The following is a 27,063-nucleotide window of genomic DNA, read 5'->3' as shown; positions in this document are numbered from 1 at the left end:
AGCATTATAAGTACCCTAGTTCCCTCCACCCTCATCCCTACACACACAACTTTCCAGTAAAAGCAAGGAGATATTTATGGAATGTCCCGACTCAGAGGCCAGCTGTTTCTCTTCTAGTCAAATGGTAGTTAGAAATAAATCAGGGGAAGGTTTGATTTTGGTTGATGAAATAATGAATATTCAGTAATATATATAGCAGATGAACCTAGATGAGCTAATGGTCCCTTCTGGTTTTCAGTTTTTTGTGAATGAATCGGCAGTGCTATGAATCTACAGTTTCTCTTCTCCCTCCTTTTTCCCCCCTTTTCTCTGGCTTTCAGAAGTGGGATCTTACTCCTTTGCAAGCCTTACAGTTTCTGAATGTACCTGGGTTATACAGTAGTATTTTTGTAATGTCATCATTCCCTGTACAGGGAAGGGAATTATTGACACAGTAGATTATGCACAGGCTTTTTAAGTTACAAAATCAAGGCAATGTTTAAAAATTATATGCCTCTAGATCACAAAGAGATGGAATTGGGGGCTAATCTCTTTACCATCCCGATTTTCTCTTGTTCAGAGAAAGTAATACAGAGTGCCCAATTTAATGAAAGGCTGAAATGAGAGGTTCTGCTGAGGTGATATAATTTAAATAGTTACAACACCTCTTGACTGAGTTACAGCCTTGATAATTCAGTACTTCGTTGTTATTTGTGAGAGTAACTTTTCAAAGCAATCTGCATATCTCCCGCTAAAACCTACTTTGAAAATTTTATACCATGATGTCATTGAAAAAGAATTTTTTTTCTCTTGGTAAGAAAAAGGAAAAAAAAAAAACAAAAACAAAACCCCACACCAGCAAAATGAGAGGGGAAAGGAATGCATTGTTTTAGAATAGAAAATGAATCACTTGGAAGTGGACTGGTTATTGTGAAGAAAATGAAGAAAGAGTATTGAACTTGCAGTACATGAGAAAAACTACAGAAACTCCTGCCAAGGCTTTTAATGGAAAATACACCACACATTTCATTATAAACACAGCTTTGGGAGTGAGGAGTTATAACAGTGGACAAAAAAGGGCATTGTGGAAATACTTTTTTTTTTTAATAATCATAGTTAATGTAACTCAGCCTTAATTGAAGTATTGTAGAGAGTAGCAGGAGCACATTGTAGTAGGGACTACTGGAACAGCTCGTGTGTTTGGGGTGTTCATATTAAGAAGGATGTAGTACTATGTGCTGGTGAGCCTAGAATGGTTTAGTCGCCAGGAGAACTGCACTGAAGTGATTTGAAGCCTCTTCCTACTGACATTGAAAAATCCTCAACATACAGTAAATTCACGAATACAAGTCGCACTGAGTATAAGCTGCATCACTGGGTGTTGGCAAACATTTTGTTCTTTGTCCATAAATAAGCCGCACCCGAGTATAAGCCGCTCTGTGTTCGCAGCGAGGACCCGCGTGCAACAAAGTTGCCAATTAGTAACAGAACCGCAGCAGGGCGGGGTTTACTGGCTCGGCTCAGGCTGTGCAGGCTCGGGGCTGCCGACAGGGCTGGGTGGCCCAGCTTGGCGCTGCCGCTCGGCGGGGATGCTCGGGGCCGGCCACCGCCACCGCTGGGCTTGGTCACCCCGGCCCGGCGCTGCCGCTTGGCGGCAGGGGGGGCACAGAGCCCACCGGCACCTGCGGCGGCCATGGGAGCCAGGGAGGGAGCCTGCCTGCTCCTGCGGCGGCGGCACGCGGGGACGGGAGCCCCCCGAGCCGCGGTGCCAAGCGGAGAGAGCTGCCCCTGCCTCCTCCGAGCTGTGGGGCCAAACAGGAGAGAGCTACCCCTGCCTCCTCCGAGCTGTGGGGCCAAACAGGAGAGAGCTGCCCCTGCCTCCTCCGGGCCGCGGGGCCAAGCGGAGAGAGCTGTCCCTGCCTCCTCCAAGCCGCGGGGCCAAGCGGAGAGAGCTGTCCCTGCCTCCTCCGAGCCGCGGGGCCAGCAGGAGGGAGCTGCCCCGCCTTCCCCACCCCCTGTGCTACCTGCACAGAGCAGCTCCACCTGCCGTGCAACAGAGTAACCAATTTGTAACAACCGCGTAAATGCAGGGTTTTACTGTCAGGAGCTCGACTTTGCAGTTTACACTGACTTGGTTTGCACTCCCAGGGTTGAAAATGTCAGAAAATTATTCACATATTGACCGCACCTCAATATTAGCCGCTTTCACGGTATGAGAGCAAAATTTTGGTCAAAACAGTGTGGCTTGTATTCGTGAAATTACTGTACACCTCATCTTCTCAACTCTTCCCAGTATTATCTATGTTTTGCATTACAGTGTAGTATTGTCTGCAAGGACAGCTCCCTTAGGTCAGTGTTTCCAATTTAGTGAATTGTAGGTGTCTGACTGGAGATTCCACACTCTCCTGCAGAAGAGTGAGTGCTTGAGATGCATGATTAATTTAATGTAGCTAAGAGACTGGTGGGGTTAAAGGAATTTGTAGAAGCCCCATAGAGAACTAACCAAATGTAATTTAAGTATCATGAAGGAAACTTTTCATGCCTCGATTTTCTTTTTCTGAGTTAGAAATGTTCAAAGCAGTAATAGCTGCTTTTATATGTTTTAAACTCTTTAAAAATGTATCTGTAATATATACAGAAACAAGTGTTTCAATTAAAGTCAGATCAGGGCTTTTCAGAAGCCTATCTTTTGTGTAGAACTCTCTAGAAATGTGCACCTATGGTGATCTTTTTTTTCCTCTGGCAAAAGGAGAGGGAAGAAAAAGAAGAAGAAAAAGTACAACACACTGCCTTCCAAGTAAACCACAAATCACAACTGAGCTACACATCTTCAATCCTGAATTCTTGGAAGGCAAATTAATTTTTCTCTGTTAATTGTTCTAGAATGGAATTTCATTCAAAAATCTCAATCTCATAGAGAATTGTAGAATTTCTGTAGCCAAATTTAGAACCAACTAATAGGTTCCATCTAAGTGTAGTAGGAATTTGAGTATTAGAGGCGGAGTTTCATAAAGATCTGGAAAAAGTTTGATTTGGGGATTGCTGCATTACATTTCTACATTTCGCTTTTCTGCCTGAGTTAGAATGAGCTTGAGATTATATTTTTCCTAGTTAGGAATCTGCTACTTCCATTAAGAAATTATGGGTAACTGAGAAATGTGTATTTCTACCTTTTTTCCTATGAAAAAAAAATAATAATCCTTGAATCATATAATACATAATATCCTGGCTCTTCAGTTATTTATAAAACCAAAGTTGATGGTGTCACTTTTAACACTGCCTACTCTGCCATCCTTGCAAAGAAAGGTATAACATGTTCTGGAAAGACATAATATATTCTATATTATGCCATAGAGTGTGACCTTTTCTTTTTTAATTAGGCAGTCTTTTCTGTATTCTTGATTAAACTTATGTTAAAGTAACTGGAAAAATGCTGTCTTTGATGTCCCAGGACCCTCCAACTCCATCATCTGCTTTAACAGGGCTTAAGAAACAGGAAAGTTCCCCCGAGACACGTGATGCTAAGGTTGGAAGGTTAGCCAACATTTCGCACCAAGTGTCCCTTAGAGCATTTCCATTCTTTTAGCAGGGAAGCAGGAAGCTGTGTAAATTGGTGGTGTAGTGCTTAGTGGCTGTGTTCATAGAACTAGGAAACTCCAAGATTAGCTCAGTGGTTAGAACATGGGAGAGAAGGTAAACCAGCTCTGAAGAATTCTTTCTGATATATCCTGTAACCATCATGTTTTACATGGCATTTGACCACATGTCTGTTGTTTCTGTGACTTATTCCCCATCAACCCACAGGGTACACTGAAAAAGGGTGTTGAAGAGAGAAAAGGGGCCATGGGAGGGCATGATTGGGAAAGTTTTGCTGATTGCAAATTCTTAAGACTTAGCTAAAAGCTGCAGTTGTCAGTGTGGTTATGTGAGACAGAAATTTATTCTATCGGCTTTCAGGGTATAGACTACTTTCATTTATGCCATAGCATCCCCCCAGGATTAAGTCATTTGTTTCTCTGGCATTCTTTTAAAGCCTGGTCACAAAAGAGAACTTTCTGAACAATGGGCCTGTTACCCTATTCAGCCTTTTCTGATCTATTAAATTCCCTATTACACCATTCTGCAATTACTCCACACCCCACCTTCCCAGACACCCTGTTCTCAAACCATCTGGGAATTCACCCTTGTCATTTGCCTCACTCCACGGGAGCCCCACATTCCTCTGTTTCACTCTTCCACTTTTGATATTGGCTCTGGGTCCTTTTCTGGCATATTGACATGTATCTTGTATGACTCTTCTTCATATCTGCATACCAGAGGGACATTTATATACATTTATTCAAAGACTTCTCTGTCTTACTTAGAGAGACGTGGGTTTAAGAGAAAATATTTCAGTCTCAGGCCTAGTTTTATCTCAGCATTGAAGAAGAAAAGCTGAATTGCATGTAGTTCTTTTTCCAAACATCTCTTGTTAGATGTGAAATAAATCTCTCTGTGAACTACATATTGTTGAGCATTGTGTCTGGAAAAAAAAAAAAAGTAGGTACAATATTGAGATGTCAGTGCTAGTCACAAAATTAAATCACAAAAGATATTATTCCATGTAACGGTTTGATAATGGTATTATTATTCAGAGTTCGTCATCATTAACTGTTTCAATGTTAAAATTGAGGTGCAGTTGATACTGGACTTGGATTGATTTTTTTCACAGCTGCACCAACAGTTATCTGACTGAAGTGATTTCCATGCAAACGTTAAAATTTGAGGTGGTTTGAGTCAATATTCAGAGGTACCTCACAAAGATACAAAGAGTTAGAGCCAGAAGTCCCAGCAGCAGAGCTGCACAAATTCCTGCACAGATTTGCTCTTTGGGTTCTTTCACGGATCTTGTTTTTGTTGTGGAACATGCTCTTCATTTACAGATTTGATCTTTATTTGAAGGGGTTGCCGCTCCCAAAAAGCACCCACTTTTACTGTCAGGTCGTGCAAGATTGCATTCCTATGGGTCCAGCTCCTCGTAAAGGTTTGTAACTCTCAGGTCATGCATTATTCCATGTGTCCTTCAGTCAGTTGTAGCCAGACCAGTGCTTGAGATCACAATCATACGTGGAAGTTAGGGTTTGGGTGTTCTTTCAGTAGATAGATGTCCCACTGAGCATTTTGGATATGAGGCCAGATTCTTACGGCAGACACCTTGTTGTAATAGACAGAGCTGTTTCAGAAGAAGCCTTTTTCCTTTTGTGGCATGAAAGGGAAATAATCAAGATGAGAACACAAATACAAAGATCACTGGTACCAGATTTCTGTCTGGTAGAGCAAAGTGCAGCTTCTGCCCGTTCGCAGAAGAACCCAGATGTCTCTTACCACCACACCCAAGTGAAGAATGTGTAGGATCCTGAAATACTTATGTTGTAGAGAAGGTGGTCTCTTCTAAGTGGCTCTTTCTTCATCTAAACTTGTTCATCCTGCTTCAGTTTGGTTTAAGTTTCCCCTTCACTGATGTTGTTAGGACTACACAGGTGAATGCTTTGGAAATGCAGAAAGGAGTTGATTCCTAATTTAAGTCTAGGGCCCAGGCACTACAGCAGGCCTTCTCAAATGGGTAGTTGAGAAATGTGTGAGGATGAGTACACATGGTCTTACCTTGTTTTTAATGAAACAGATTAGGTCTCAGAGCGACATGGATGAAGAAGGGGAAGTCTAATTTTAGGTGGCCATTGATGAGATTGGTAGTGCAGAAGTGAGAGAACTGTTTCTTGTTTCAAAGTAACTTCATCAGAGGAAATGTTAACATTTTCTGTATGTCTGGGGTCTGTGTTCTTTTTAGCAGGGGGAATGTAGTGCCTCTTGATTGTCATCATTGTGTAAAGAGCTGCCCAGTGAATGACCTTAGTTCTTGGGAAGGTATTCTACTCCTGCCCTGCATTCACCTTACTGATCCTTGGTGATTCATGAAGCCATCCAAAATGCAGATGAGACTTCTTGTGGATCTGGACAACTATTTGCAAGGAAGTTTTATCATCCTAAGATGAATGAAGGAAGTCTTAAATTTTCTAAAGTAGTCTGAAGAAGTTCTGCTGCAGGGTATGAGTGAGATTCCTCTATAATAAAAAAGATGTTTTCTCTTTGGTGTGCTGGCAGTAATTTGAAGGCATAGTTTATGCTTCAGTCTAAATCCTGTTGTCTTTTCTCCTGAGTTCCTGTTCCAGCTGTTTCACGTTTGCCCAGGCTGCTGCAGTTATCTGTTTGATGGCTGGGGGATGGCTCCATGTTGGTGACAATTTTCAATAGCAAGGGAGTGGCTGCAGAGTTGCCCTGACTCTCCCACTCCTTCAGTGCATTGTGTAATATAAGTATGTTTTGGATTTGACAAATGAGGCCCTTTCCTTAGTCTTGTTCTTTCTTCTTCTCAGCACTGTTTTCTTTGTCTTTCTTGTCTTTTTACCTCTTTGACTTTTCTGCTTTTACTTTCTGACTTTCCTTTTCCCTTGTCTAGAACTATTATGTTCAAGAGCTGTGCATAACAGACTTTCTCTGATTTCTCTTCTGGTATTTGGGGATTACCTGTCACAGCTGTTACATGGCTGAACCACCCGTGTATCTTGATGTTATTCCCTAACTCAGAAAGAAAAATTCTCGATCAAAAGGAAACCCAATGTATTTCCTCATCTTATTTATGCTGAAAATAACAGAGTCCAAAAAATCCATGAATGGAGACAAGTGAGAACAAACAGAACAAGTTGTCAAGGCAGATGGAATGCTGTCCTTCAGTGGAGAAACCTGTGTACAAGTCTTGGAAGATTATTTTAGGCAAGTCCAAGGATGATACTAACCTTAACAATTTCTTCCTAATTTGACATCATGATTTAATGCAAATATCATTTACATCACAACTACTAGTCTGATTTACTCAGAAACTACCTGCACTTCAGAAGCTTTGATTTATAGTGTACTTTTAAAAAATTTTATTATCAATAATATTATTGTTCCTGTCTTTCTGGTGTCTGGAATGGATGATTGAGATTTTGTGTTCACATACATTGTGCAAGAGGAATTCAGGATGTGTAGTTGTTTAGCATCAGGCATATGTGCTTTAATTCTCACTTCCAGTGGTCAAACTGTCTGTCATATTCTGAAAAAGGATAGAAATCTGGGCCTACTGCATGGGTTTTTTTGTTGTTTCAGGTGAATATCCTTTTCAGTTTTCTGTTTTCAATTTTTAAAATTCCTGTAATGGTTTTATTAACATCCCAAATGAGTGTTTTCTGGTTCTTTCAATGTTATCATTAGGTTCAAATGATAATAGTATGCATTTTCCCTAGGAAATGCATCCACTGTCTGTAGCTCTTTCACTACACAATCATGTGAACTTATAATTTAAATAAATAGGTGCAGATGATCAAAAGATGTGCATACTATTACCTCAATTAGATTGATAACACATGACTCTAAACCAACCAGTCCCACAATATGTCAATATTTTGATGGGGTTTAGTTTCACATTTTCAACTTACAAGTGTATTTGTGCTTCCAGGTCACTCACTGGTTTACTGATTTCATTTGGACATTGAATTGCCTGATCTTCCTTCATATTTACCTGGTTTCCCAGGACAGTGACAACACAGGGTTTGCATTTGATAGGGTTTATCTGTTGCATACCATTTATTAATTGAGTAACCTCATGTAGTAAGTATATGTGGATCAGAAATATATTAGGATCAGAAAACATTTTGGCACAATTTTTTCTCCTTGCAGTAACACTTTTGACTGCATTGTTTAAATGGGTGCAGTCATTTTCATTTAAGGGAAAATTAACTTTTCTTTCACTTCCCATTGTTCTCTGAAGAGGATTATGATGCAGTCAACAAAATGCTAAGGAAGGGAAAGAAAAATTACATCAACCTCAAAAGAGGGAATGTTGTATTTATCTGCTAATTGTGTAATTATCCTCAAAAAAACTCCAAAATACAAAGCGAGAGAACCTCTTCATTCTGTCCAACTTCCACCTCTCCATTCTCTCATTGGTCACTCTTGGCAGAGTAAGTAATGGCCATATCTGGATCCAGCCCTCCCCACCTCCTCTCTGCTGACATCATAAATTATCTAAATATAAATGGACAACATTCATTAGCTGTGCACTTTGCAGAAAGAGCCAGCTCAGGAGCTAAGCGCTCTCCCATTTTTATTAAAAGTTAAAAAGCTCCTTGCTGTCACGGAAAGGGGAGGTTGGAGGAGGTACCATTGTACAGTGGCACAGAGCTAATAAATAAAAATAATAACTATTACCATTGGTTGAATGACCCTGGGAGAAGAGCACTACTGAGCCATTTGTTGTTCCCTTTCACTTGTCAACGCAGCGGCTTAAAAGCCTTCACCATTGTTCAGGGCCTAATAGCACCTGTTGGGAAGATAGGAAGACAGCTGTCAGAAAAAAAAAAAAAAAAAAAAAAAAAAAAAAACCACCACAAAAAAAACCCCAGGAAAAACAGGGTGGGGGAGGAGGGTGGAAGCTGATGATCATGCCAGCAATAAGCATAGCTGCAACAGGATATTTCCTGGCTTCCATTCGGAAGTGGGGCTCTGCCTCTGGCAACTCCCCACCCTGATGATCTTTGGGATGGGCACAGGGAACGCCCGGGAACTGTGTGGATCTTTTTCCCAAAGCAGTGATAGTCAACCCAGGATAACCCCAAACGGCAAGTAGGCCTCAATAGTGGAAGTTGAAACTTTGTAACAAGAGTGCTTGTTTCACCTACTTTTTTTCTTTGATTTATTTTTATTGCTCTGTTGCATTTCCAAATAAGAGTCTTTGTGGATCTGTGTGAGAAAGGCTGAGAGGCGAGGAGCCCCAGGGAGCAACAGCTCCCCTGGCAGCCCATCCTCCCAAGGCCAGAGCTATCTGGTTTTTGGGGGTGGGAAGTGATGGCAGTGGCCAGGGCTGAAAGATGGGCTATTTAGAAAATTGTCTCCTCAGCTTCATCACACATAATCCTCACGTTTTTCATTTTGAGGAAAATTACCAGCACTTCAGGACTCGATTTTTTTTTCCATTTTTAAGTAAGTTGCTCTGAGATTTTCAGCTAAGAATGCTATAGTAACTGTATGTGAAAAGTTACATTGTTGCTGTTGAATTTAGGATTTCAGAAGTGGAGTGGTTGAGTTTTGCAAGGATTTCCCTGAAATTCTAGCCAAACACCATCTTTCTCAATTTATGTTTTATGGTTATTTATATTACATATTACTGGGGGCTCTTGGGAGACTTTGTTTTTGGGTTTGCTCGAGAAAGCATTTAATTACAGTAATTTCACGATTATAAGCCACACCCTTTTGACTAAAATTTTAGTCTGAAACCAGAAGTGCAGTTTATACTCTGGAGCACCTTATATATGGACAAAGTTCTGAAATTTGCCAACCCAGAAGTGCGAGCCATGGGCTGAGTCGAGCTCGCGAATTGAGCGAGTAAAACCCGTGATTGCATGATTGATACAAATTGGTTACTCTGCTGCACGGCGGGGGGAGCAGGCTCCTGCTGGCACTGCAGGGCAGCACCGGGCCATGGCGAGTGAGCCCAGCAGTGGCATCACCGGCCAGTGGCCGCTCCCCCACTCCCCAGTGGCAGCGACCAGTGGTGTCACTCCCCAGCGGCAGCGGCGAGCAGAACCAGAGCTGCTCCCTGGCGGCTTCCCCAAGCGGGGCTGAGCCACTAAACCCCATGATCACACGATTCTGTTACTAATTTGTTACTTTGTTGCATGCAGATCCTTGCTGCAAAAAGAAAAGTGCGGCTTATATGCTGGTGCAGCTTATACACGGACAAAGTATGAAAAATTTCCAACACCCGGAAGTACGACTTATACTCCGGTGCGCCTTATACTCGTGAAATTACTGTACTTTAAAAGTGACAGATTAGAATAAAGATATTTTTGGTCAAAGGATAAACCATGGAATCTCCCTAGAATATCTTTAATGATGTGTCAATACCTATGAAAAGTTAGTGTGTAGTCATGTCATTGAATGCCTTTTAAAAATCCCTCTTACTTGTCAAGGATGTGCTGAAAAAGTAAAAAATTAGCAGACCAAAAACATGGCCCTTCGTTAATATTAACAAGATATTATGGCACTTAAATTAGAAACTGACTCTGTTGCTAGCACTAATACAAAAATGTATTTCAAGGGAATATGTATTCTGGTGGAGTATCTCTGTTGCAACTGAGACAGAAAAACAAAAGTGAAGTGAAATTTAATGTTCTTTAATTCTAGGTGTCCCTATTTTATGCTTTTACTCTTGAAATAGTCTCTGAACATATTAAAATATCTTTGTGGTTTCAGAATTTTAGTGAAGCTCAGAATACTACCTCCTTCTGTCATCTGATGCACGGTTTTTTGCTGGGTGGACCACTCCTGAGAAAATCAATTCCTTCTTTCATTTTGAGATTCCAGGAATTAAAGGGGCATTAGAAAGCTGAAGAACACAGAATAAGACAGATTTTTTTTTTGTTCATGTCTTGGAGAGGATTTTTTAATTTTGCTCTTGCCTTTTTTTCATAAGGATTCCTACTGGTGGAACTTCAATTAAAAAGGAAGGGGTTTCTGCTCAGTTGTTTGAAAGTGAGTTACTCTGTTTCATGTATTTATTTTTTGTACATCAGGAGAGTACTAGTCACATTTAAAAATGCAACTTTTGTTTTATTTGAAGTTTGATAAGGTTCAAAAACTTTCTTCATTCTTACATGTTAATTTAATTAGGGGTGAAGAAGATCGTGCTAGCAGGAAGCTGGAATCATCCTAGGTATATAGAAAAGATGGTATAGCAGCACTTGTGCCAGTGAAACACCTCTTTTGGCAGAATGTATTCTTTGGGCCAACTCCTGGCCTGGATCTCCAAAGGCAGCCAGACCCTAATTCCTTTCCAGAATGGGATTTATGCTCCTGAACACCTTTGGGGGTCCAAAGCACTGAAGCCCAATGAATTTTGGTGATGAAAGATATATTGTCCTATTGCCCTTCTCTGGGGGACATCACTGCTCTGCTGTGGAAGTGAGAAGGGCAGATTGCATCAATTCTTGAACCAGTCATATCCTACTGTGTATTTTATGGAAGATATTTAAATGGAGCATAACCGAGCAGTGACTACTAACTGCACTGTTCCGGTCGTTTTTTCAGAATAATTTGGGGTTGTCCTGCAAGTAATGCAACCCCACCTCCCTATAAATCTGGGGCAACCAGGAGTCACTCCAGGCTTGGTGTGGAAGGCCAGATTAATGGAGGTGTCAGTCGAACAAACACCAGCTGCCCTGGCACACAAATATAATTTCCACACCCTCAGCAGTGGAAGGAGTGGTAATTATCCTACAGCAGCTTACAACCCTGTGCTTTTGAGGGTTATTAGTATACACCTTGTACCCTTGATGGGGTCTGTTGTCACTAAGGTAGGTAAGGCAATGGAGTATATACTCTACAAGTTAGCATGTTAGACATAACAGAGATAAAGTTGGAATTGCCTGTTCTGAGGTGAGAGCAGGAATGCAGGCTTGTTCCCTGGCTCAGGAATGTGCATATGAGAGAGGTGGTTTTCTCAGGTGTTTAGGCCTCAGATGGGCTTCATGGACATCTCACTGTCAGTCCAGAAGAATGTTTGACAGAGAGACTTTGAGAAATAACTGAAGTTTTCACACTCTGGAAGCAGGCTCTGTCCTGAGGCTGTATACCAGTAGAGGATGGAAGCTGAGAAAATCGTGGCTGTGTCCTGTGTAACCCCCAAATGGACATCAGCTCTTCTGCTGGGAGGCTGAAGGACTGGTGGGATGTCTTTGCATTGTGCGTCTCCTGTGTGGAGTGTGACACTGCTCCTGGAGTGGGTGAGTGGGCAGTGAAACAAGACAGCCTGAAAAGCACACAGGTAATGGAGCAATTGCCAGGACATTCAGGTGATGGGTACTATAAAATCTTCAGACAACTGCCTGGCTACTCCTGAGGGTGTCACTGACTGAGATGCTGGTTTTGGGCTCGAATCTAGCTGAAGAAGTCCCTCTGGTCTTCCCCTGTCCTGCCTAGCCAGGTATTCCTGCCTTGTGCTGTAGTTTGTAGGCTCCTTGCTTACATCCAAGTAGTTTAGTGTATCTGAAGGCTGTTCTAACCTTTTCTTCCTAATAAATATCCCCGTGTTTTTAGGTAACTTTCTTGTGAGACTGGCAGTAGGCATTGGTGAGCAGCTGAGAAAAAAATTGCTTTGTATATTTGCAGGTAGAGTAGAATCATGTTTCTGGTGGTGTTCACAGATTATTGATTTGGATATTAAAATCTTAAATAATTAATTTATGGTGCTATGGAACCTTTTCTGGCTATGTGAATTATTTTTTAAAACACAAAAATCAGTGCTCTTTTACCATAAATGACAAGAAAAATACCTTATCAGTCATACAGCATATACTTCATTAAAGCAGCATGATGGGTATTGCAAAAGTGAGCACACAACTTGAAAACAAGTGTTGTATTTTTGAGCATACACGAAATTAGGCACTATGTGCAACAAGACTGCAGTGGTAACCTGATGTCATTGTGCACTGCAGGTGACTATGATCATCTGTGGATACAGAAATGGATTTTATTCTTTGAAATGAAAAGCTGTGTGAGCTAACATGTGGCCAGGATGGGACTAGAGATTCCATGAGCAGGAGGACTGGTTATCTCTGCCAGAGAAGGGAGCTTTTTAGTAGGCTTGGAAGCTACCCATGGACATATGTAGCCCAGCTGTTTTCTGCACAGTGGTTGTGATGGAGTGGTGCAGTAAGAGTCATAATGTGATGTGCTGGCCAGAGCACCACAGCTTCCTAATATTGTAACTTGAATGTTTGGTTCAGCTCTGTGAGTTTGTGCCCAAAGACGGAAAAATAATATTTTGTGTAAAAAAACCACCCAAACCCACAGAACCCAACAGCACACCATTTTCTGTCCAGTCAGAGAAGTCCCAGGTAGTACTGTACTCAGCACTACATTTTTGCTTATCACGCCTGAGCAACCATGTCCTACATTTGAACAACATTTACATTTATAGAGGTGTTTCCTAGTGTCTGCTCCAAAAGATTAAACTGCTTTTAGACTGGTGAAAAATTGCAGTACTTCCTGGAAGGCAAGAGAAAAATGTATGTTTTGTGGTCTTTGATTTCCAAATTTAAATACATTCTGTGTTGTGCCTGCTCATGATTCATAGTGTCTTGCCTAGCTGCAAGTAGTTCCCTAAAAGCATGGTTCTGTTGATGAAGAACCATATGTGTATGCAGATGCTGCATGTCTATGTAACCTGCTGATACCAACCATTTCTTCATAATAGTTGCTTTATTTTCCTTGCTATGAAAATTGTTTCTAATTTTGTATAGGTAAGAGCTTCTTAATAAAAAATGGGGGGCATAAAAAGAGAAATTTTTTCTCTCTGTGTTTCTCTGCTCTTCTAAAAGAAGTGTGTAAATCTGCCCTTGATCTTGTTTCCTGATTTAGACCAGGGAGGGTTTGTTGTGGTGCATGGACAGAGAACAGAGTGCCAATGGGGTGGCATATTGATAGGTGGGGGTTGTAGGAGTGCTTAGTGGAACTCTGACTGACTGGTGGAACATATTTATGACCATAGCAGAAGAAAAAGGTGAATAATGGGTGCCAGCTCAGTGTTTGCCAGTGCTTTCTTAATACAAAGGAAGGTGCTTGCCAGAAGTGGAAGGTATATCAGGCAATGTTGAAGTTCATTCATGATATTGTGTGCCTACCAAATACTCCTTCCTCTAGGAATAATATGTGTTGGCAGGAAATGTTTGGTGGTCTGCTGGGCATTGAGCAACTCTTGGCTTCTCTCTGTTCTTGCTACACTTCATGTCATCAACCTTGCCAAGGCCAGACATTTCTTTTACTTTTTTCTAAGAAGTATCTCTCTTTCAGCTCAAGGCAAGATCTGTTCACTGTAGTTACAGAGGAGGGAGCCCTCTGGGCATCTCCATGGGAGGGCACTCATCCTTGGACATCCAGATACCATGCAAATGGGAGGCTCCAGGACTCATTCTTTTCCTCTTAACTTGTAGTCAACTTACATCGGCCTCCTACTCTTCCATCATAGTTGTCTCTCTGTAACATCAGAGTTTCTCTCCCATTTCTTCTTCAAATATGGTTCTTTTGGACATGCCTCATGTGGAGAGCTCCCTTTCCTCACCTTGTTACAACATGTTGGAATTGCATGCCTTTCTCTGGAAGCAGTCAGCTGCATGAGACCAAAGTTTGCTTTCAGCAGATAATCACCAGGAGCAGAGAGAGGTAATAGAGATTTGGCACCAGACACCATTCTGAGCTTGTGTAAGTGCACTTCTAGGACTGTGATCCCGGAGCATGGATTGAAAAGAGCTACTGGAGAGGCTAGACCTGAAGGGAATGCTGTGCTGTGGGACTGTGTTTTGGAAGGCTGCTGGGGCAGATCCAGGTACATGTGCATCTGTGCTGCCACTGAATTGAGAGTAGGACCAGGTCGACTCCCAAAGGAAAGTTACAATGCTCAAAAAAAAATGAACTCGAAGAAGTAGACTTCCATAGAAGTCTAGCAGACAGTGATAAAAATTGTTCCTCTTTCTTGATATGGCTTTGAAGCCTCATCCATTTCCAGGAAAAAAACTTCTCCCTCCCCAGTGAAAACTTTAGGGCTATTAAGCAAATAAGTCAATGAAGCTGTATTTAAATATCAAATGCAGGAGTTGAGGGACAGTGACATGCTTGTTAGCATAGCAAAAATTTGATTAAAAAGCCATTTAATGTTAATTTACTGAGATGATTTGCTTTCCAGTGGTATAAGAACAATTCAGGGGACATGAATGCATCCATACATGCAGATCAGAGCAGTGAATGTGGGTCTCTCCACAGCTCCAAGGAAAAGTAGTTTCATTCCATGTACTAAAGGCCTGTGTGAAAATTGCAGGCTGCTGGCATCAGTCTCCAAGATGCATTGTTGTGGATGAGGGAGTCAGTCTGGATGGTGCTTGGCACAGAGGGAGAGTGGCAGGACCAGGGGGCACCAAGGAGCCAGGGAGCTGCTGGCACAGGAGGAGGCATTCGCCAGTGGGCACTGCCATACGCGGTGATGCAGAGAAGCATATGTAAGCAACAGAGGCAGGCGTGAAAGAAGGAAAACAAAATGGGCCATGAATATCTCTAGAAAGAGCTAGTGACTGATAAATGTTTTGAATAGAGGCAGCAGAAATCGTTTTTGTATTGATTAATTTGTATCTCTGTTGATTCAGTCAGGTGCCTCGGCCAATGTTTAGTTAATGGTTCCTATTCTTCTTTCCATCTAGTGCCTTATCCACAATCCTCTTCTGCAACAAGATGTAACACTTCTCACAGTGTTTCTGGAACAGAATTTTTTCCCAAATATTGATAAATTACTGTTCACAAGCAACCTGTGAGCAAGTCTTATAGAAGTATTCGTCGTGTACTGTGACTTGGGATTGGTGTACTGTGTGCTATAGGACTTACACTGCAAATGGATAGTGGGAGGGATCCTTAGCTCAAGTGAGGCTTGGAAGAAGGAAGGAGGGTAATTCTGACTTCTTCTCGAAGGTTGAATTAGGAGGCATTATAAATCATGGCCATACTCGAAACACCATGTGTAGCTTTTTGGAAACACAGATCATTGTAATACATTGGTGTCCTGGTGCATATCCAAAATCTGTCACAACATAGCTCAGATTTTGCATGTGGAAGGCATGGTTTTGGGGAATCCAAGAGGAGAGGAACAATTGGAGTAGGCATCAGGAACAGCAGTTCCTGTGTGCAGGCCACCTTTCATAGTTTCAAGCTGCACATTATATGTGCGAGCATTAAAAGTTTTACTGACTTTCCAATGAATCCAGAGAATGCCTGCCTTGCAAACAAGAGGTAGGATTTATTTCTTCTCTTAATTTGAGAGCAGCATCTTCCCAATGAAGTCTAAAAAAAGCTGAACAAAGGATGAATTTGTTTCTGTATAATTCGTGGAACTTCAACTATCATATCCTTTTAAACAGCTATTTTTATTTAACGTGTGTAAATTTCAAATATTTTTTAATGGGATACATAAATGACTTGATAAATGTTTTTTCCAAGATATGGTGCATAAGATATTTCACAACCAGTTACTGAACTGTGATAGGCTGAGTATATGAATAGCATATTTTATGTAAATACAATATGTTAACATGGTATATAATAGAATTAAACAAGCTGTAATCTAATCTAGCTCTTTAACTCCATAAAGCTATAGGGGTGGGGAAGCTATTGTCTTTAGGAATTAAAGTTCTTTTTAAGTATTAGCAGAAGGATGATTATTTGCTGATTCTGTTTCAAAATTTTGTTGAAGTGCCTTATGTAAAAATGGCAGTTTAAATCAAGAGGGGTTTGAGACTAAGTTAGGACGTCAATTTAATATGACTGCTTGGGGGTTTTTAAAGGAAAAAAAATCTATGTAATATTATTTTGAATAGTTAACATACAGTATTTCAACAAGGGAAGCACTGATTAGATCACCACAATCTATTTTATGCCATCAGGATTGCTGAGGGGGCTTATAATTGTGTTAAATTTTCATATTACTCATATTCACACATTAATGAACAGATGCATTGTTACTATTGGGATTTTGCCATTTGGCCTTTCACATCTCCAATCATGATTTCCTACTGAGATCTTTACCGTTCTCGCAGAAATTCAGTCATTGATACATGCCCGTCCACCGCACTCATTACTCCCCCCTGATTTGTCCGCGGCTCTCCCGGCACCACCAGCGGGCTCGGCTTACCGGGATGTAACGCGAGCCCTCCGGCGGAGGACTCCGGCGCTGGGGCTTGCACCGGCACGGCTCGGACTGCCCCCGGCAAAGTGACCCGGGCCCGTCCGGGCTGCCCTCCCCGCCTGGCTGCGGGAGGCCGGGCAGGGAAGCGGGGAGCCAAGCTGGGATTCAGGCAAACAGGGATGCCCGTGGCAGGCAGCGGCCGGCGGCCAGCGCGGCGGGGCTCTGGCAGCCCCGGCGAGCGGCTGCTGTGGCTTTAAGGCGGCAAGTTAGACAGAGAGAGGACTTGTGTTTCTTTACGAGCATACCACGGCGTGTATTTTGTCTAGCCGCGGGGGAAAAGCTTTGTCGTGGACTTTGCTGACAATGGACTTAAAAGTAAGGCGGGCTACTTTTGGTGCCTGGAGGCTCTGGAGCCCATTGTCAGCTCACAGTGGATCCCTATTGCTGTATTCCTACTTTGCAAAGGTTTGTTGGCTTTTAATGACTGACAGCTCTGCGCCGTAAATGCCGCATTTGCTCCGCTGTTTCGGAGTTTTCGGAAAAAGCACAGAGGAATAATAATTAAAAAAAAAAAAAAAAAGACTCAATGAAAAGGGGCAGTGTTTATCTAGTGTTTATCTGGTGTTTATCTGACCTATTCACTTGGTGGGGAATTGTTTCCTTTGGGTGCTTCGAGGGGACGGACCGAGTCCATCAGTAGCAGCGCCAGTGCGCGGACCCGGCGGCGCCTCCGGCTCGGCAGCCCCGCACGGAGCGCGCTCTGCGCCGCAGCTTGTCCCGCCCGCGCCCTGGGATTTAATGAGATTTACAGATTAGCTTTAGAGATCCTAGCGGAGAGACCGCACTCGGGCAAGCCCGGGGTTCAGCGCACGGAGCGCCCGCAGGTGCGCAGGATGAGATCGAGGTGCTACAACGTGGACAAAAATGTTACGGAGCAAAACACCTTCCTGCGCTGTCGGTGGCGTGCGAAAGTTATCGCTGCTCTCTCGGCGACATGCGGGCTTGGGACCGTGCCCGGCTCGCTGTCTGTCTGTGCTTTTGTCTGTGCGCGCAGCCGAGGCTGATGTGAGATGCAGGAGAGCATCCCGGTGCCCGTGGCACTGTGGCTCCCTGTCCATTAATTCTGGCGGGCTCCGGAGAGCCGGGGCTCGCTCAGCCCCCCGGAGCTGGGAGCGGGGAGAGCGCAGCCGGCACAGCCGCCCCGAGGAGCCGCAACGCCTCCGAGCTCCGGGTTGGGGCTTAGGAAAGGAGGTGGAATTAGGCAAACGAGATAATGAAGGTTGCTCATAATGGTTTTTACTGTGGGGAAAGTTAACCAGTTGCTAATAATTGTATGGTCTCTAGGCCAGACGGTCCCTTTGGTAAGTTAACATGTACTCCCTTTATGCTCCTGGTAGGGGGTAAACAAATGCCTGAACAAATACAAATAAACACAAATGTGGAGAATAGCAGTATATGTCTTGGATCCAGATAATAAGTGTGGGTATTGTTATTTAGATGGCACATACTGGGACACTTATCTTTTAGTACACTCCATTTTCTAACTGAATGCAGTACTAATCGTGGGATTGAAAGCTATTGTAATTGTGTACCTATCTAAATGCTGACAAGAATATACAATTACATTGTTTGGAATTGAGTTTAATGTTCTCTGAATTTTATTAGCATTTACATTTACTTATGCATTAAAATTCTACACAAAAAGAGGTCAGAACACAAGAGTTGCAGACATAAATATCAGACCCATCCACACCCTCACTGCATTTTTCCTGAAAATACTGAACAAATATATTTTATTTTATTTTATTTTACTTTATTTTATTTTATTTTACTTTATTTTATTTTGTTTTAAAGTGATAGAATCTGAAATGAGCAAATAATGGGTTTTCAGTCGAAGCAATGCCTTTTCTCCCTCTGGATTTTGCAGTCTTTTAAAGCTTTTTTCCACACCCCAACTTTTTATTATTATTTATAATGCGTGTGTTACCAGAAAATCATTCCACAGTGTGCTTACCACCACACGATGTTTAAACACACATTATAAAGTGGATGTAATTGTAAAGACTCAGAGGGATATAATTACATGTAGCAGATTTAGGAGCTAATTCTTTGCTTCTCTCTCTCTTTCTCTCTCTCTCTCTCTTTACTCCGCATTTTATCAACATAATTATTTTTTGACTGCAGACTAACACCCAGAAACTGACAGGCATCCATTATAGGCAGCAACTTGTTCACCAAATTGAAAAACAATGAACTGCAGGTTTATATGTGCCCATTGTAATACAGAATTACTGGAGCTTTGTTCCACTAGAGGAAAAAGCTAATGGTTTTGAAACAGCAGGTGACAAAACACATTCATTTTTTTCTTTTTTTTTTTTCTTTTTTTTCCCTTCTCTCTTCCCTCCCCTCTTATCAGTTTGTTGATGAAGTCATTACAAACTGGGGCCCAGTATAGGGTTGGCCTTATTTTTAGCAGATAGGCTTTTAATGAGTTCTATTGTGGAGACAGTCATGTTGATTTGCTTACTTTTTTTTTCCCCCCCTTCACTCAGAAACTCCCAGTATTGAAAAGCTACTATCAAAGGACTGGAAAGACAAGCTTCTTGCCATGGGATCAGGGAACTTTGGAGAAATAAAAGGTAACACTGTTTCTCTGCTAAAGGAAATTAAGAATGAATATATAGATACTACTAGCTTTATGGAACTTTGCTCCTCTTCCCCTCCCCTTCAAACATGGTAATTTGGGGCTTAAATGAAATGTATGCACTCCCATCTGTGATAATATAAATCAGTGAAATGGTATATTGCCCTAAGTGAATGAATTTACATTAAGCTTTTGTTGCATATATTGTTCTCTGTTATAAACGAACACATCCTATTGCTGGATTGGGAAAAAAAGTCAGATCAGACATATGTGGTATCAGAGTACAGCAGACCTCAGTTTCTGAAATTTGAGAGTGATCTGAATTCCTTGTTTATGTTTGGACAGATTTTAATGATGTAGATTTTTGTTTTTACTTTTTTTTTTTTAGACTTTTTTTGCATGCAGGGAAAAATAAAAAGGGCAAAGTTTGTGTAATGATACCGCTAGGTACTGAAATTAACCAGTGCAGATTTTAAAAGACAGTGTACAACATCTGTGCACTAAAGCATGTTCTTTTAAAACCGTACTCCAGAAGGAAAATGACAAAATTTGACCACTCTCCAGCAACAGTAGTTTCTGCTTTGCCAAGATATTTCCCCATTTTATATATCTGAGGTCATTTAAGGGAACCTGTGGTTGTTTGTTTTCGTGTGATTTAATATTTTTATAATTCCTCTGCAGTGCTTTTATGAGAAAGTCTCTCAAAATACACATGTCAAAAATTGTAAGTTTTCAGAGCAGCCATTATCACTCTGAAAAGAAACAGCGACTCTGATTCTTCTCCCATTTATATCAGTGTACATCTGGAGTAGCAAAATCCAAGCCAATGTTGTTTTGGAAATGTGAAAGTAGAATGATTAAAATTAAACCCCTCTTTTGTGTTTATAAACTGGAATTAGTTTCTCTCCATTATTTTTGGTATGTTTACTTACTAATGTTGTCCCTGATCTAGAGACCCTCACTCGGGCAGGCTCCCAAACCTTGTGCCTGACAGGTTTAAGGACAGTGTGCACAAAAGGTTGGCAGTATTCAGTAAAGCATACGAGGTGACATGCTTTCACAGGTTAATGGGTTGGTGCATATGTGAATAAAGTGGTTTTTTAATTATATGGGCTTTCCAGCCTGTCACCGATAAGGCACCAGCATAAGTTTGTGCTATTCCACTGACTTACCCAGCTAGGCAAATATGCAAGTTGTTTCCCCAGGCTTCTCCCTCGGAGGCTGTAATTCAAAAATAGATATTCATTACATGTGTAGAATAACTTTATAACAGAATATCGTGCTCCAGCCCCCAGTAAGCTGAGATGTTATTGTTGTGATGATGATGATTACTGCAGAGGGCCAAACCCTGTGTTCTTCATTCCTGCTCCACGTGTGTAAAGCAACAGCTCATAAAGAGGAAGGGCAGCCACTGGACTTACCTGGGAGTTGAGGGTTTTAAAAGCACATTGTTTCAAAGTGACATCATCCTTTGCCATGAACTGATGAGTCTTTAAGATGTTTCAGGGACAAAGTATGAGGAGACATCTTTCATACCCACCTTTGAGTACGTATTTCAGCAGATTTTGCACACTGTATGGAGCCTCTTTAACTCTTGACACACTGGAACCTTTAGAAGGACTTCCAGTGATCGCCAGTGCCTTTGGACTTTGTAGAGCTGCTCTGAAGAGTGCTGTGCACTAAGAAGCTGGACTGTTCCCAGTGCCTATGATCTTGTTCTTTTGGAGGGCAATCTTTTTTCTCCCTTCGTCTTTTTCCCTTTCACAAGCTAAACTTGAAAGCAGCAGCAGCCAGCTATATGGTACCATGAGAGAAATTCAACAGTCCTTTCAGTCGAGCCTGGGGGAAAGGATGGGGAGCAGCAGCACAGCCTCAAAGAAGACTTTTCTTTGCTTTAATTTTTGGTTTTTAGCTTTATATTTTGAACACAAGTCGAGTTATTGTTCTGTAGCTCTGTTCAAAAGCCTCACGTCTGAGGCTTTTTAGTGCAACTGTGGTTCTGTGGTTGGGGGCATGGTTATTAGGTGTTTGGATCAAGTTTGGCAGTAAGCTGTGAAAACAGGCACTGGTTTATTTTTCCTACTGACTGCCGTGACAGTTGCAATTATTGTCCATTGTTCCTAGGTGGCTAGAAAGGAGGGAGGATACAATAGAGCATTGCCCTCTGGGGGTAAATGAATTTGACTTACAGATTCTTGGGGGGTCAGGCAGGCTGATTATTTATTGCCCAGGAATGTGGTTTTCATGGCACCATCAGCTATGAGCAGCCAACAAACAATGGCTCAGCTGTATTTTGCTGCTATATTTAGTGAGGCAGCAGGAAAGGTGTGCAAGTTGAGCTGTTCTATACCTACATACACGTGTACAAACACACATATATTATGCTACAAAATGATTTTGTCATTCTACAGTTATGAAGTTTTCCAGTTGTGCTTTTTTAATTAACTTCTTTCTCTTTATTTGGTCTGACAGATGCGTTTTTTCTGCCTCTCATTTCTCTATTAGTGATATTTGGAAACCCCCACCTAAGTACTGTCTTATTATTAATACACCCTGGAATGCGGACAGCACTAGGAACTGTACTGCCCAACTGTCTTATGCACTGAATAGTTTTTTCCATTTAACTGTTCAAAATTTCATTGTGTTTTTCATTAGGTCTGGGGGAGTTCTAGTACATCATGTGCAAAAGTCTCAGCACTAGGCTACATATTGTTAATGCCCAAGCCTGTGTTATTACCATTGAGTATTATTCTCTGGGAGAGATTAAAAAAAAAGGGAGATGGAGAGGAAGAAGGCTTTATTTTCTATTAGCAGGGTTTCTTTTAAGTTACAAAGCAGTAATATTTTATTAAAGATAGAGAAATTGGTGAAGGGTTGGAAGTGGCCAGACTCCCATGTTTTGTATTCAGTTGTTTCTCTTGGTTGCTTTGTTACCTTTGGCTGCTGCTTTAAACCCCGCTTTCTTCATGTCCATTCCTCTAAAACAGAAGAACCATTACTGAGTATCTGCAGAGAGCCAGCTGCAAACTTCAAGATCACAGTTAGAAGGATTTATATATATCCAGTTACTAATTGAAAAGGAAATGTATTGTTTTATTCCACAGCCTGACTGAAAGGTACTGCAAGGGAATACTCTTAAAACAGGGCGAAATCTAGAACCTTTCATATCTGTAGAAATTGTAACTCAAATACCTGTGTTTGTTCCGAGGAATAGTCTGGAGCTAAATTGCAAGTTTGGCACTGGAGACTTCTTAAGAAATTCTGTTTTGAGATCAGTGGAATTTTTACAGTACTCAAAACTAGTCGTTATAGCAAAAGCTACAAAATATGCTGTTAAATAGAAGTATTTTAAAGTGAAGCTGTAAAACTATATTGACTAGGTTAAAGCCTGTTCAAATTTACTTAGATCCATCATATTCAAAACCAGGGCTCAGAAGGCCTCTGGATTATTCAGGAATAATGCAGTTTATTGGATTCAGTGGAGCAGAGAGATCCTCAGGTCTCAAACTGATTCTCTACAGGAAGGAAAACCATCCCCCTTTTCTGCTGTCTGTGTAACTTCCTGTTGGCGGTGCATTGCAGTGGGAAAGTAGGTGCTGTCCTCCAGTGTTGCTAGGAAAAAGGTATAAAAAATTACATTTATTTCTTAAATATCAGTGATCATTTGTATATCTATAAAATTAACATGAAGCTTCTCTTTCACTGGTGCTGGCCCCTCAGATGCATCATGCGTTGTCCAGCCTTGCTCCTACTGGGGTGGGTGAGGCAGCTTTAACCACGATAAGAACTCTTCTTAAAACTGTCTTGGTGTGCACAGAGCCTTGCTGCTAATCTTGTCCATCTCTCTATTGAAACTTGTGAAGACATAATAATGCATGTTTTATATGTTCCCCACTTAATTCTGAATAGGTGTGTGGAACAAAAGGTTAATCAGACTTTTGTTTCCAATCCTTCTGAGGTTGGTTTTCTGTTGAAGGCATTGTTAGCAGTGATTGTGCCCAAATCTCTCAAGAAAGGTTGGGCAAGTCTGAATCTGATGTATTTTTGTTGTTTGAAAGACCTTTTCTATTGTGCAGGTTAGTTTGTAAACAACTCAGGTGAAGTGTTTTCTGCACTCACTTGTGAAAGGCATTGTCGTTAGGTTAAAATCAACTTTTTGTTGTATCCACTTAAATCCACTTAAATCCAGGTGACTCCGGAGACTCTATTGGAGTAACCACAGATTTATGGATGTAATTGAAAGTGAGATTAGCCTACAAATCCTGATCTTCAACTCACGATAACACAGACATTTGTTTTTTGTGAGAAACTGGGTTCCAAATTGCATGAAGTGCAGATATTATGTTAGGTTGTGTTTGATGTGAGACAGAGCTGTGTTTGCTGAAGACTCTGATTTTGCTCATGTGCTCAGAAGATGTGGCATGAGAGAGTATACAGTGAACGGTTTTAGGACTGCCAATAATGGATAAAGAGAAATAATCCATTCAGTGATACTATAGCTCATCAGAGCCCATGAATTAAAGACATATGTTATGTAGATTCAATGTATGGATTAAAATGGATAATCTGGTAGGTGACACACAGAATCTTGAGATAAGTGAGCTATGCAGATTCGGTATATGGATTGTGATGGATAATTCCATTTAAGTAATGCTGGACAAGTCGAAGACAAGTAAGCTTTGGGTAGTGCTCAGGTTATGTGCGGTAATCCAGTGAGTGACGCTTTGGGTCGCATAATCTGTAAACTAAAGGCAAGAAAGCTGGGGATTCTGCATTTAGATGTGGACAGGAAGAAGGAGGGGTAAAGAGAGAAAGATTATTCATGGGTTTAAACCTTTGACTAATACAGCACAGATCCCCAGGAGATGTGTGAAAGCTGCACGCTTTCTTAGGAGCTGTGTAAATTTTGCATTTGTAAATTAGTGGTTCAAAACTGTTTGCAAACTTCTGTCAGCTGTGGATGTTCTGCATTATTTTTTGTGGGTAGTATTGTGGGTAGTAAGTAGAGTGGCAAGAGGAGAGTGAGAGTCATAAGTGAAGGAGGTAAAATATGCTGGATTGTCATCTTTTAACTGTTGCAACCTATGTAGCAACTTCTTTATGTTTACTTTTTTGAGGTGTTTAATAGTAGCAAATTGCAAATTGAGCTTCAGTCCTTTGTAAATATTCCAAAAGTGCTGGTGTGCATGGGAACCTTGCACTCAGGGAATCCTAAGTTTCAAGAGGAAACTTGTCAGCTCCCAGAATTGTGGAGGTTGATCACAATGCAGTGTGATTCTCTCAGGCTGCAGAGAGGTAGCCACACCAATGCAGAACTTCAGGCCAAAAGAAAGCCTGAGGTAGAGATTGTGACTAGATGCAGCTGCTAGAATGGGAGGTTAGTTGAGGGTTGTATATGTGGAAGGGCAGGTTGGAGGAATCTTTTTAAAAGCATCTAAAATGTTCTATGGCAAAGCAGCTAATTCAGGTTGTTTCAGATTTTTGTTTATAAAGGTACTTAATTCGATCACAAAAAGTAAGGGTCTAATTTTATTTTTAAGATGTGATTATTGATAGAGGTAATGGAATAAAATTGAACTAATTAAGGTAGCAAATGCCAATGAGTTTGAACATATGGGGGCCAAACCACTCTATATTTAAAAATTGTTTGGAGTTGGTTGACAGAAGGGCCCTAAAGCTGTGCTTCATGGTACTAATATTACCTGAAAGATGTGCTGACAGAGCTGAATGTCGCTGAGCTACAAGTGCCAGTTTGTCAAAACATAACAAAGCAAATACACACACACACACACACACACACACACACACACACACTTTTTACTCTTTTTCCTGCTGCTGTATAAAATTCCAGCAGCAAATGCTATTTTCCTAGCCTAGTTCTGAGGTTTTCTAGACAGTAAAACAATTAATAAGCTCTGAGAAATAACCTCAATACAAATGTTGTCTATTCCTTTTGTAACCTTGACAATAAGTTGCTAACCTGGTTGAATACCAAGCTTTGTTTCTACCGTACCAAAACTTTTTCTCTGACAGCAAATGAAGAGTGCTCAGTGACAACCTCTTTCCATCATTGTGAAATAGCAAAGTGCTGGTTTGTTACAGAGCAGACAGCTGAGGTTTTTTTCCCCACAGAAAAAAAGTACTCATAAGTTCTTGAGGCTAGTAATGGCAAAAGAGGGTAATTGGTCATAATTTGGTTTTATTCATTCTTCACCTTGCAAACATAAAAGATTAAGAATGTCCATCTGCTGAAATAAATACCTTCCTTAAATCTTGCTGTTCTAAAGCAGATTTTTACTTGTTAAGCAGAGATGATTCATTACAGAATTCTGTAGGTACAGGCAAATCAGTTTGAATTGCGCACTTTTTCTTTCCTTGGTTTTTTTTTTTTTTTCTTTTTTTTTTTTTTTTCTGGTGGCTGTGGCTTGCCAAGTAAAAAGCAATCAGAAAGTTTTCTTTTACTATGCTGACTCACCCTATCAATAAGATGGAATAACTCAATTTAGCAAGGTGGGTAGTTGTAAGATGGCAGTCATTGTGTAGCAAAGTTGGCTTAAATACTTAATGAAAAATGCCAGTTTTCAGATATTTTTGTCCTGACAGCTCCAGGATTTAGTGACCTGAGCAGTTACGTTCTAGTCCATAATAAAGCACTCTCTGAACTATTGATTAGGGAAGCATTTGGAGAGTTAGCACACGTTCACCAGCATAACATCACATCCACCTGCCAGCACATCCCAGCAAGTACATAATTTGAAGTACAATCCCATTGCTTGGCCATAAACATTTCATGTTACTGCTCAAAAACAGAGGAAAGAGGATATTAAGAAGAATGAACTTACCCCAGCCAGTTAGATCTGTTTATCAGACTATTTTCCTGAAGGAAACATCAGCTTCCCATTGAGTTCAGGTGATGTCAGCAGCATGAATGGGAATACTCCTTTTAAAATTTATGTTATAAATAGATTTTTACGTTTTTATTTAGGGAGACCATGATAAAGATTAGTTTGCTTTAAAGTAGAAGAAGACTAGGTGGCCTGTCTGTTTTATTTTCCTGGTTTCCTTACTGAGCAAAGTATTGTTGGGTTTAGATTTCTGATATGTCAAGGTTGAAACTGTGGCAAGGAGTGGGGGAAAAATAGTTGATACTGGGGTGAGAAAAGATACTGTAGAAAACCCTCTAGAAAAGATATTTATTTTAGGGACTAATGATAATTTTATTTATTGTTTGGATTTAGTGCAGTTAGGAAAAGTAGGATTTTACTCTTTCTGAGGAAAGCTTAGTTAATTGACTGTTCAGTTTGCAAAACCTCCTTCATTTTTGTATCAAACCGTTAACCTTCACTACCTTAAAAAGTCTACTGAAAAAACACACCATTGCAGGAAATACTTCGAGATGACTCAGTCTTTAGCTCATGTATGGGCTGTAGCTTAGTGCTTGGCACACTGTTGTTACATCAAAGTTACACAGAAACTGTGTTGTGGCATGGTTCTGTTGCTTGGTGATTTGATGTCATCAATAATTGCCTCATTTATAAGGGCGCCCTAGGCTGAAACCCTACCTAGTCTCCAACTGGGTCAAACACAGACTTAATTATCTATTTAATGTGTATTACTGTTAAAAGTCAGTGGGGAAATTCTT

The 27,063-nt window shown here is 41.0% G+C and overlaps 1 protein-coding gene across 10 annotated transcripts in view; it reads left to right on the top strand.

The window, feature by feature from the left end:
- Nucleotides 1-27,063, top strand: part of SOX5 (SRY-box transcription factor 5) — a 624,352-nt gene that overhangs the window by 444,408 nt on the left and 152,881 nt on the right. For 9 of the 10 annotated variants that reach the window (XM_033057697.2, XM_033057698.2, XM_033057692.2 and 6 more), the window contains one exon: nucleotides 19,330-19,416. In XM_033057697.2, coding sequence (XP_032913588.1) covers nucleotides 19,330-19,416 — 87 coding nt within the window. Of the gene's footprint in view, nucleotides 1-17,106; nucleotides 17,243-19,329; nucleotides 19,417-27,063 lie in introns of those variants that run through there. The other variant, XM_033057702.2, reaches the window with a different exon arrangement.

Source organism: Catharus ustulatus, chromosome 4 (assembly GCF_009819885.2).
Source record: "Catharus ustulatus isolate bCatUst1 chromosome 4, bCatUst1.pri.v2, whole genome shotgun sequence".
Lineage (NCBI taxonomy): Eukaryota > Metazoa > Chordata > Aves > Passeriformes > Turdidae > Catharus > Catharus ustulatus.
This window is presented reverse-complemented; position numbering and strand designations above follow the sequence as displayed.